Here is a 12,132-nt window from a genome sequence, read left to right as displayed (position 1 = left end):
CGGGTCTTTTTCTCCACAGACTTGCTTTAAAGAGGCCAATGCCTTGTTTTGCAAACAAATTAGGTTTAAATTCTTCTTGAACAACTGATTTCGGTACAAACGCTACTGCTGATTTTACGTAGATCGTGAAGAGCCGTTAACATTGTGCAACTTAGCCTTAGATGAGAGAGGTGGTACCTCATTACGAAAAAGTAGGCAATTGTTAAATATACATATTGCCAAAATCCTTCGTGTGCACTGTGGCCATGATTTTCAAAATTTTTCTCTCGTGTGTTATCGTAGCAAAATTCACCAAATGTTAATGAACGACTTTATATGAAACTACTGAATTATAAACACGACTCGCGAGAAAGTTTACCCAAAACTGGCAGCGGATCGCCAATACTATTGTCCACCAGTAGATCTGCACTCAGCAGATATCTAATGAAGTATTGATATTTAAACCCGAATCACATTTGTTTTTTCTTAAATGAATAATCTGTTTAGGCTTTTCAAAAAAAACATTAGATTGTTACACTTTAAACCCTTTAAATAACGTTTTTTTTAATATTGTACTTTGAAACAGGGAGTCGAACCGTTTGACTTTTCCGGTTCAGGTTCGGTTCGGGTTGAAGAATTTTTTCGGAATCCGGTTCAGCTCCGGTTCGACCATCGCTATTTCAAAACCGGTTCGTAAAGTTCCGGTTTAGATACAACATAATTTGCGTTAAATCTCAAAATGTGGGTCAATAAATGTAGAGAATAATGTTTGAATTGTAAGTAATTTAATCTAAGTTACGTGATGTATTAAAAACCAGCAACTCATTATTGAAATATCTAAAAAATAAAAATTAAAAGGTTTTTTCATTCAATAATCATATTTTTTCATAAAATTTTGAATATGGCGTAACTTGACTCTGTAAAACAGAAGTTGTGACGTCATGCAGGAGCGAACCGCTTTTATTTACAGGTTCGGGTTCGGTTAAGGTTCAGGTACTTTCAAATTATTCGGTTCAGTTCCGAGTCGGCTCCTTAAAATCTTATAAAAACCGGTTCAGGTTCGGTTACGGTTCGGAAAAAATTGACCCAAAACCGGTTCATAAAGTTCCGGTTCGGTTCCGGTTCGACTCCCTGCTTTGAAACAAAATCTGAATATTGCGAATTTCGTCACGGTTCGAAACTGTCAAAATAAGATTTTACGCCTGATGTTATATATTGGAAGTGAATGTTTTATTAAAATGTAATAAATTGATGCTGAAACTAATAAATTCATAATTATCAGAAAACATCAATCCAAACCCATATCCTAAATAAACCAGATGAATAAGTAGCTTAAAAACATAAATTAAAAAGAAACAAACATAAAATTAAATGAACAAAATCGATATAACCTTGCAGTGCCGACGTAAATAGGCATTTCCACGTAATTTCAAATTTATTTGCAAAGTTCAGCAATTTGCTTTTCTTGATATAAAAATAATATTTAAAGTTATGTGTTTATTACGCTGTACTTTTCTAACAAATTTATTTATTTTTTGCGCCTTAAATTTACCAACCACAAATGTAGATTCAACGTTTTTTTGGGCGCTGGTCTAAAATCCTACCACATTCCACAGCCGCAGCGTTGAAACAATTATTAAAGCAACGCACAATATTTGGGTTAAGGTGGGGCCGTGTCGGTTAGTGCTTGGGTGAGGGTGGGTCAAGTATCATTACCTAATAATAATACTTGACCTACCCTAACACAAATAATGTTCCTTGCGGTAGGATTCTAGACCAGCGCCCATGTTAAATTACATAGTTATGACTTCACTTTTCTCATTCTTGGATGAGTATTTTCTCAAATGGCTTGGCTTAGACTTTCATTGTTTTTTGTGAAAGAATTGTTTTCATGAAGTTGTTAGATGTATGTTTGGTTTTAAGTTTGGTTTTTTAATTAGCATTTTCCCAATTGTTATTATTTAAGTTGGATTAAAAGTTAGCGTTTTTCTTTTGATGATTTATAAGTTGGCTAATTCGCTTTAAAATTATAGCAAAATGTGGAAATATAATCCAGATTTTATAAATTCAGATTTTTATGATGGGAGAGGCTTTCACCTAACTAACTAACAAAGTAAAAGTTTATTTGGGAATAAATCACTAAAAATTGAATTCAGTAATCCAATGACCTAAACACCGATTGCTAACTCTAACCTTAAATTACTGTATATTCATTATTGGGTGAACTTATAACAGACGGAGTCTCGCAAATAAGAACTTCCTAAAAATGGTAATTAATCGTTGATAGCAAATTAAATGCAGATTTTTAACTTTTAGGTTTTTTACATAAATCAAGATGACGGAGCACAATTGTGACGATGATGTTCTTGACAAACCTTGTCTAAAGTTTTCAGAAGATGTTCAGTCGGTCCTGACAAGTGTTTTTCCAAGCAAGGATCCATTAGAACAACCGAACTTCAACGTTGTCGATTACATAAACAATCTTTTTCCAACTGAGCAATCGCTCGCCAACATCGACGATGTTGTCCTAAAAGTCGAGAGCCGACTGAAACATGTGAACCACGATATTAAGCTGGCGGTTCGCAAGCAAACGACCTCCGGTGTTGACGGACAGCTGGCGCTTGAAGAAGCTCAACTTGCAATACACGAGCTTTTTTCCAAGGTGAAAAACATCAAGGACAGAGCCGACCAATCAGAACAAATGGTTAAGGAGATCACTCGCGATATAAAGCAGCTCGATCAAGCAAAGCGCAACCTTACGCAAGCGATAACGACCCACAATCACCTGCACATGCTCATCAGTGGAGTCGACACGCTGCAGAATCTATCTCGGAAGCGACAGTTCGGTGAAGCTGCCAGCCTTCTGCAAGGCGTCATCAACGTAATGGATCAGTTTAACAAGTTCCGATCGATTTCCACCGTCCGTGACCTTTCAACCCGAGTTGAGGAAATTAAGCAGGAAATGACGCAGCTTGTTTTGGCTGAGTTTGATGCAGCTTTCTCGCCACAGTCGAATAAGGTTTCTATAAACACGACACTGCTGCATGAAGCATGTGCTGTCGCTGATGCATTGTCTCCAAGCGTTAAAAGAGAGCTGCTCAACAAGTTTATAAAGAACCAGCTCTCGGAGTATTCAGTTTTGTTTGATTCGTCGCAGGATGTTGCCTGGTTGGACAAAATCGACCGTCGCTACGCTTGGATTAAACGACTCCTGGTCGAGTTTGAAAACAAAATGTCGAAGATATTTCCCGAGCATTGGGAAGTGTCTGAACTCATAGCAGTTGAGTTTTGTTCGATCACAAGTCGCGAGTTAAGTGCATTAATGCAGCGAAGGTCGAATGAAATTGACGTGAAGCTGCTTCTGTTTGCCATCCAGCGAACAACAAACTTTGAGACTCTTTTATCCAAGCGTTTATCTGGAAATACATTAAGAGAAAAAAAAGTTGATAAAATCAAAACATTGGAGAATTCTTCTGGTGAGAAAAACACAAATCCGTTTCTCGATGAAAGTTCGGCAAACGAAGATGAAACAAGTGACGGAGAAGATCAGAACCCGAATAAAAAACCTGAAAATCCATTCCAGAGGTTGATTTCAAGCTGCTTTGAACCGTACCTTTACATTTACATTGAGTCTCAGGACCGAAACCTATCCGAACTGATCGCTAAATTCCAGGAAGAACTTCAGGCAAAAAGTCAACAAATTAAAAGCGACACTCTCGCCACTGAAGGGGGTGTGCTCGGAAATTGTGCCGACTTGTTTGTTTATTACAAGAAATGCATGGTCCAATGCTCACAGCTGAGCAACGGAGACCCTATGCTTGCGCTGGCAAAACTCTTCCAGAAATACCTGCGTGAATATGCCTCCCGTATTTTAAGCAGCAACCTACCAAAGGTCACGAACTCCTCTGTCTCTCTCAGCACCAACATCACGTTTTCATCCGTCACAAATTTGCTGAAAGAAACAACTTCGAGTTTAAAAGACGGTTCGTCCCAGGAAACAACTCGTCTTAGCGCCGGAGAGCTCACGCTAATCTGCTCGATTCTGACAACCGCCGATTACTGCCTGGAAACCACTCAACAGTTGGAGGGAAAGCTAAAGGAGAAGGTGGTTACCTCACTCTCACCTCAAATCGACCTTTCTGAAGAACAAACAGTCTTCAGCACGGTTATATCAAACTGCATCCAACTTTTGGAGCAAGATTTAGAGTCGGCGTGCGATCAACCGCTTGCTGCGATGTCAAAAATATCGTGGACCACCGTGGAGCATGTTGGAGACCAGAGCTCGTACGTGACGTCGATAACTTCGCACATCAAGCAGACTGTGCCCCACATTCGTGTGAACCTGGCCGAGGCTCGCAAGTACTTCACACAGTTCTGCATCAAGTTCGCAAACTCGTTCATTCCCAGGTTTATCAGCTCCTTGTACAAATGCAAGCCAATCGGAACCGTTGGTGCTGAACAGTTGCTATTAGATACGCATTCGCTGAAGACCATCTTGCTCGAGCTGCCGTCGATTTCGTCCCAAGTTTCGCGCAAAGCGCCGTCGTCGTACACAAAGATCGTTGTTAAAGGGATGACGAAAGCGGAGATGCTCCTCAAGGTTGTAATGACCCCTCATGACCCCACCTCAGCCTTCGTATCGAGCTGCATCCGACTCCTGGTCGACCCCGACATAGAAATGTTCCAGAAGATTCTCGACATGAAAGGGCTTCGGCGAAACGAACAAAATGCGATCATGGAAGTGTTTCGCACACTGCTTCCCTCCGCTGGTTCACGTTCAGCGACTTCATTAAACGCATACGAAAATGATTCCTCTTCAAGAATAAGAAAGCTTGAAAAACTGATAAAAAAGAGGCTTTGAAATGTGGCCTTTTTTATAAGTTGATTGGTTTATACACAGATGTATGACTTTTGTTATGCTAACAATGATTATGGTAGTTCGAAATAGAATATATAGTTTACCACTTGGATATATACAAATTAAGAGAAAGTTTTCACAACATTTTGATAAAAATAGAAGTTCCGTTTACCCGATAAACAACAAAATTGTATATTAATTCTTAGGATCTGATATCCTGCTTTACACATCCCTACCAATAAAAACCTCATACATACCAAAGAAGCATTACCTTAATATGTGTACCGCTACCTTTGTTTTAGTGTTTAGAAAATATGCATCTGTGTATAAATGGATCGGTTGCTTTATCTATGCTGTTGATATCCTTAAATGAAGTTGCACATATTGGTAGAGCAATGGCCCCTGCAATGTTGGTTATAGTATGACTGGAGTCCTGAGTTGAGTTTTGCAATCCTAGACTAAACTATCTAGGTCAGTGGTTCTCAACCGCCGGTCCGCTAAATATATTAAAATTTCTGAAATTGCAAAATACAACATGTATCTGAATTGCAAAATGCAACATGTTGAAGGCTTGCCCATCAAATTTAAAACATGCCAGTTCCGCAATTGCAGGATTGTGACGTAATATAGAGTTAATGGTTGGACTTTATCGTACGTCACAATGCTGCAAGTGTTGTGCCCATCTGTTTAAAAGTAGGCTACAACTCGTTAAACTTTAAGACCAGTTGTAAGTGAAAAACTTCAATAGAACTACATATAACATGTATAATATCAAAAAGACAACGATAAATTGCTCATTAAATTGAAATTTCCATTCTTGATTTTGATTTTTGAACAAATTTTACCGGTCCGAAAGATAAAAAGGTTGAGAACCACTGATCTGAGTAACTTGAATTTCTTCCAAGGATTGCAAAGTGCGTTATAAAAGGATTTCGTTGTACTTATTTATATTAATTTAATGTGGTACAACATTTTTAAAAATATTTTAAGTTTAAGTATTTATTGTGAAAATTTATGTTGTTACCATCAAAGCCATGCAGGTCATAAGTCATCATGTTTTACAGCAACAAGCTGAAGTTACTGGCAGGAAAAATTAAAGAAAAATGTGGCAAGATTATTTGGTGCAACTCTGGTTTTTATGCAATTATTAAATTTGTTCATTAATTTAAACTGTTACTAAATATTTAAAAATGAATGTTTCCTTGACCTATCTGGCTTTGCTTTTTTTCATCGTTTCCACCTGTTATTTTTAGTTAAAATATTCTGAATATGTACTTGTAAGATTTGTTTTACAGTAAAACTGGTAAACAGAAATCTTTGTCAACAAGAAAACAGTTTGGTGTTTATGAAATCAATTAATATGGAAAGTGTGAAATTTGCCAAATGTTATGTTAAATATGAATAACACTGGCTTTATTTAGGCAATGGTTCTAAATGTAATTATGTATTTTGGCGTACAATTTGTGTTTTTCATAGTTATGTTTAAAATATTTAAAAATGTGGTGAGTGAAACAAATATTTTATGCGTATGCGCTGTGCAATAAATGAAAATGTTTATATTGCGCTTATTAAAAAGAACTAAAAAGCAACAGCTATTAGCACTGTTGCAAATGTAGGTAACGTTTGCTTTAATCTTTGAAAAATTTTTTTTTTTTAATCAACATTATTTTAATGATAATGTCTTGTCAATGAGTTAGTTAAACCAAAGAGACGAAGTAAATTAAAATATAACAGAATAAATGTGTTAAAAGGTTTTAGAATAGGGGAACACCCCTAAATTATTTCGATCATATTTGTTAAAAAAATAGTTTCTTGTTCAAACATTATATTGGCTTTAACTATTATATAAATTACCATATAAAATTCCAAATATGATTGGAAAGACCTGTGAATTAAATCCTTGCACAAAACGTCTTTTGCAAGCGAATAAAAGTTACTTTAGGTCTGTAATCAATGCAAGTCTTATTCCAATGGGTGTGTTAAGGCAAAACGTTTCTTAGGAAACTGAACTTTTAAATATTTGTTAAAATTTTTAAATGTAATTGTTTTTGGAAACATTGTAATGTATGGTTATTTGGAAACCTAAGACCCTTTTCTAGAAAATTTAACACTGTTTACCATTTATAGGCGCGTGCAAAAAAGGTCACGTTTTTCAAGCTTTTCTTTATTTGCGTTTTTAAGTTAGGTGCTCATAGTTTTTTATTTAAGTAGTTTAATTATTTTCCAAATAAATGAACGAAAAACGCGTAAGAGGATCTCAAAGTCCGAAAACACGAAGAGAAAGGATTTCGAAGCAAGGAGCTCTAAAATCTGACATAAATGTCAAAGTTGATGAACTATTTATAAGGTTGGTGCTTGGTGGTTTGAAACATCTGCCAGATGCACCTTCTCAATCTAGTAGAAATATGTAAAGCACACATTTTAACCCAAGTTTCCATTTTATGGCACTTCTTGTTAGTGTGCCACCAAATTGTGGGGTGTGCAACGGAGGTTTTATGCGCACTTCAACCAGGTTAAAAATTATCTGCAGCTGTGAGTTTCTTAACAGTGTCAATCTAGATCTGAAAAAATCAAGGAGATTATAATTTTGCAACTTAAAATTACGCGACTGTTATAACGGTATTTGAAAAATTGAAAATGAACAGTGAACACTATTATATATAAAAAAAAACCTGACATAAGTTTTGCTCCTTTAAGTGGGCAACAGGCCTAACTTTTTACCCTTGGCTATTCCTGGGAGTGGAGCGCTAAACTTTTGACCTTTGGTGCACCCGGTCACCCCAGTTTATTTGACCGTCTATGACAGGGGTTTCCACATAAGGCCAACATATGGCACGCGACCTAATAAAAAATGGCATACAAGCCCCCCCAAAAATTCAGCCAATTGTCAAATAAGCTAAATTTGTTATACAGCCGATTGTCATTGTTTATTCACAATACAAAACAATCCCAGCAATTACGACAACAAACAATCACTTCTAATATTATAAAAGCTATACTCTTTTTATTTTTTGTATAAAGGCGCTTTTAATATTATAAAAAAAATAGTTGCTAAACTTTGGCACGGGAAGAAGTTATAAAATAAAATTTGGCACGTCGTCATGTTTGAGTTGTACATACCTGGTCTATGATGTCTACCATACTTTCCAGGCATTTAACATCCTGTTACGCTTTAACTGTTTTTCGAATGTGCACAGTTTTACTCCGGTGTGCACACAAATGGCAACAATCTCGGGTGTGTACCTACCATAGAATAGCTTGCTTCTTGTCAGCGGTGCCTGGTATACGCTTCAGTTGTTTTAGTAAAAATATATTTTAAGCTTATTCCTCAAAAATGCTTTATTTTTGTTCAACCAAAATCAGTTCTTCACATCTTTATAGCTGAATGTTTGAACAATATCAGTGTATGCCAATATTTTACTGCAGGCAATAAAAAACGAACCTACTAATGATTATTGCTAAAATAACTTTTAATTTTTTTAATTATTTTTGTTTTGTGGAAGGTCCTGTGAACCATATACGAGTTGGTTTCACTAAACTATGTTATACTTGTTTCCAGGTGGTTCAATCTGCCAGGAACTCAAAAATCTCTCAAAGAAGGTCTGAGGGAAATTCGCAAGCAATCTTCAAAAAAGTAAGCATAGACTTGGTATTTTTATGAAAAGTGTTGGTCAAAAAAGTGTGAGATGTCCTTTGTCGTATTAAATGCTAATAACTTAATAATCTCGCCTTTCAAAGGTGTACAGGCCAAAAATAATGGCACCCCATATTTGTTAATCTTAGGAGACTAACCGGAACTCAGTAATTTTTATGCATGTGAGCAAAACAAAAAAAAATGTTTTTTTAAGATTTAAACCCGTTACCTCAAGACACATGCTCTCCTAATGAACTTTATGTAAATGTCACACATATTAATGAAACATCCTGAATATCAAAATTAGTTGTGCTTCCTAATATTGCTTGAGGGACCTAATATTTATTACTTTTAGGAAATTGTAAATTAAATCTATCAATGCTGTTAATTTTGCTTCATTCAGAGATGTAGAGGCCAACAGTGTTTCGAAACAAGCAGTTTTTAACGTCGAAAAAAAGGCTAACGTCGACAAAAAGGCTAACGTTGAAAAAAATGTACCGGACGTTGTTCAGCAGAACGGCGACGCCCATGCCTCACCCCCTCCTGCCACATCAAGCAGCGTGAAACCTATGCTTAGCCCTCGGAGAAAGGCAGCAAGCAAAGGAAAGATTCAATCAAAGGTATGGTGTTTTTGTGAAGTGTTTGAGGTGACAACATTTAAAGCTTGAAGATAATTATTTTCAAATTATATCAAAGTAGTAGGAATTTGTAAAATTACTCCCAAGTGGTTTCCTGTATAGAACTACCTAATATGTAGAAAATTGCATTAGAAAGGTGATTTTTACATTTGTTCTTAAATATTGGAAACAGTGTGGCATGTTTACAATAATTGCCATCCCTACACCATTTCATGATACACATTGCAGGTGCCACTTTGTTGGCATTTTGAAAACCACAACAAAATTTGTCTGGGTAATTCTTGCAAAAACGATGGATGTTTTTGTTAAACTGCTTTTGGCTTGATGTACTGTTATTAACACAGAATTTGGTGTGGTTATTGCATCAAGGTGATCGTGAAGTTTATTAATTTAGTTTGTAGCGCCAGCAACAATTAAAGTTTGTTACGCATTCTAATATTTGTATTTGAAATTAAAAAAATTGTGGTATTTGATGTTATTTTGATATTTAACTTGAAGTTTTGTTTTATTGTTAAACCTTTTTATTTTATTTTAGTTGATCAAAGTAAAATCGTACATCGTGTTGTATCGATTTATTGGAAACAAACTATTGCAAAAAAATCAAAAAAGTGCTAAAACTAAAAAAAAAACTGTCCCACGGTCAAAACCTTTTTACTTTATTTTAGTTGATCAAAGTAAAATCCAGTTTTGGTCAATCTTGCATTTTTTAATATTTGCTTGTTGGAACACCAAACTCAAAATGTTTGATGCTCGATGTGGATGCTCATGTATAGCAACAAGATGTGAACAAGAGAATTGGCAAAACTAAAACTTTCATCATGAATATTTCATGTTTATTCGCTCTTGTGAAAGTGAAAGTCATCTAAGCAGACCAAGAATGTCAGGATTTTGACAGAAATTGAAAAGCTTGTTTTGATTGAAGAACGATGGTGAAATTAAGTCGCACAGTTTTTTCCCATCGGAATAATAACTAGCCCAGGCCATTAACCTTTGACCTATTATATTGATTTGTAGCAAAACAGGTTAAAAAGCTGCTGCAGTTATCCTGTGAAATTTTAAACCCACAAATGTTAATCCCCACTCCAATCATTGATCTTAAAAACACAAATTAAAAATTTTCTATAAAAATGCATTAGTTACTAATAGAAACAGTTGTGAAAAGGTACGTGTAAAAGTTGAGGACTATCAAATGGTATCTAAGGTTATCATTGCTCATAGTTAGGAATCACTCATAAAGTCAAACAATAAGCACAACCTTCTTAGATCTCTTACTTTAGGAAAGGTTTGGGCACAAATTTTCAAGTGGATATGATGTTATTGTGATTTACCTGCTGTTGTTAAATGAAACATTCTTTAGAATCAGTTGATTGGCTAGCTACATTACTACAGGTTTAATATTTTGCTGCATTATATTTGCAGTTAAATGTTTGTTCTGTCTTATCTAGATAAGCCAATGTTGCTCAAAGTTGTTCAAACATGTTTGTGAAGTGTTTTAACTTGCTTGTTTGCCACAAGTCCGATTAAGCATTTGTTTATAATGATGAGCAATTACACACACAACAATTGTCAGGATACATGGACCTGTGCTGAGTACTCCACCATGTGACATTGTGCAATGCTCCCTCTTGTGGTGGCCAGATCAGGGGTCACACCTGCTGACCATTGCCCTGGACTATCATATTATTTATATCCAGGTATAGCCACGTTTAAACAACCACCGTTCTCTTAAAGTGTTTTTAAGTTTGTGCAACAACGTGAACTGAATTTAAATCTTTTAACCGTCGCATACAAACTTTTGCGCACTCTATGTGTCAACTTGACCTTGATCCTCCCCGTGACCTCAAGGTCACAACCCCGTGACCTCATGGTCACAAGCACCGACTTTGCCAACACTTTGTGGTCTATTAAAATGTTGATACATCCGTAACACCTACCGTGGCAGTTTGGCCTCATGGAACCATTTGGCCGTTTTAAAGAGAAAGAAATGGCCTCTTAAATTTCCCGAACGTTTTCTCAAAATGTAAGCTGCTTGTAGCCATCATCAAAGCCAAAACTTAAAACTATTAACAATATATGGACGTTTAAAATCACAAATGCTCGCCTCATCAATAACTATATCGGCAGCAATTTGAACGAAGATTGAGTATGCCGTTCTATGGGGATTCCCCTACAATCACACGGGACGCAATTTTAATTTTATAAAGTGTTTATGAGTTGGTCGGTTTTAACGTCTCAAGCTTTGTGAAGTCTAAGTAACTCATTGCAACAACTGACAGCTGCGCGTACGTACGTGCGTGTGTGTGTGTGTGTGCGTGCGTACGTGTGTGTGTGCGGATGCAGGGCCTGTCTTTCCTCAGCTGCAATCAGGGGCGAGTGTCATGTGACCTGGTTATCTCGGGCCACGAGGGAATTAACAGCTCAACATTTCAATCTAATCAAGCGCTTGCATCTGGAATGCAAGGGCTACAGTCCAGCTCCTGACCGAGCTTATCTGCAGTTATTTCGCGAACCATTCATGGATTATTTAAATCCGGGTTCATAAGCGAGCAGATATTAATTCCTCAGTTTCTTGCAGCTTCGTTCTAATATAGCTCAGCAGTTGTTATCGCCGTATTGAAGCTTGTTTGTGAAGAAACAGTTGCACTGTTGCGTCACAAAGGTGTTGCGATTTGAATGTATACACTTTTGTTTAGTTTGGGCGTTGTAGAGTTCCATGTTCAACCCAAGTAAGCAAGATCGAGTTTATGGCGCATTGATAAAATAGCACTGTGTAATTTCTGGAGGTATTTAGAAACCTGCATGATTTTGTTAGTTTGTTAACGAAGTTTATTGGAAATATATTTAAATTACAACTAGGTTTTGCAAGTCACTCAAAATAAGATTGTCAGTGGCGAGGCATTAATCAGCTTTACAAAAATAACCAAAAAATGCTTTGAACGTCTCACAGTCACTGTTTAATTATTTATTTCAAACGCCCACTCTGTTCTATGCAACAATATAATCTCCCCTTATATTGCGCCATT

General features: G+C 36.4%; 2 protein-coding genes across 2 annotated transcripts; both read left to right on the top strand.

The window, feature by feature from the left end:
• The first annotated feature begins 2,304 nt into the window (after window positions 1-2,304).
• On the top strand, window positions 2,305-5,346 carry LOC146146457 (vacuolar protein sorting-associated protein 53 homolog). The gene has a single exon (XM_083389744.1). It carries the CDS (start codon window positions 2,315-2,317, stop codon window positions 4,838-4,840), a length of 2,526 nt encoding a protein of 841 aa, XP_083245870.1. The 5' UTR covers window positions 2,305-2,314; the 3' UTR covers window positions 4,841-5,346.
• Window positions 5,347-7,048: 1,702 nt separating this feature from the next.
• Window positions 7,049-11,590, top strand: LOC146146456 (uncharacterized). Its single transcript, XM_083390768.1, has 4 exons — window positions 7,049-7,184; window positions 8,397-8,471; window positions 8,875-9,091; window positions 11,450-11,590. The coding sequence occupies exons 1-4, from the start codon at window positions 7,069-7,071 to the stop codon at window positions 11,588-11,590; spliced, it is 549 nt and encodes a 182-aa protein (XP_083246894.1). The 5' UTR covers window positions 7,049-7,068.
• The last annotated feature ends 542 nt before the right edge of the window (window positions 11,591-12,132 follow it).

The sequence above is a fragment of the Ascidiella aspersa genome, chromosome 5 (genome assembly GCF_963924565.1).
Source record: "Ascidiella aspersa chromosome 5, kaAscAspe10.2, whole genome shotgun sequence".
Taxonomy (NCBI): Eukaryota; Metazoa; Chordata; class Ascidiacea; order Phlebobranchia; family Ascidiidae; genus Ascidiella; species Ascidiella aspersa.
This window is presented reverse-complemented; position numbering and strand designations above follow the sequence as displayed.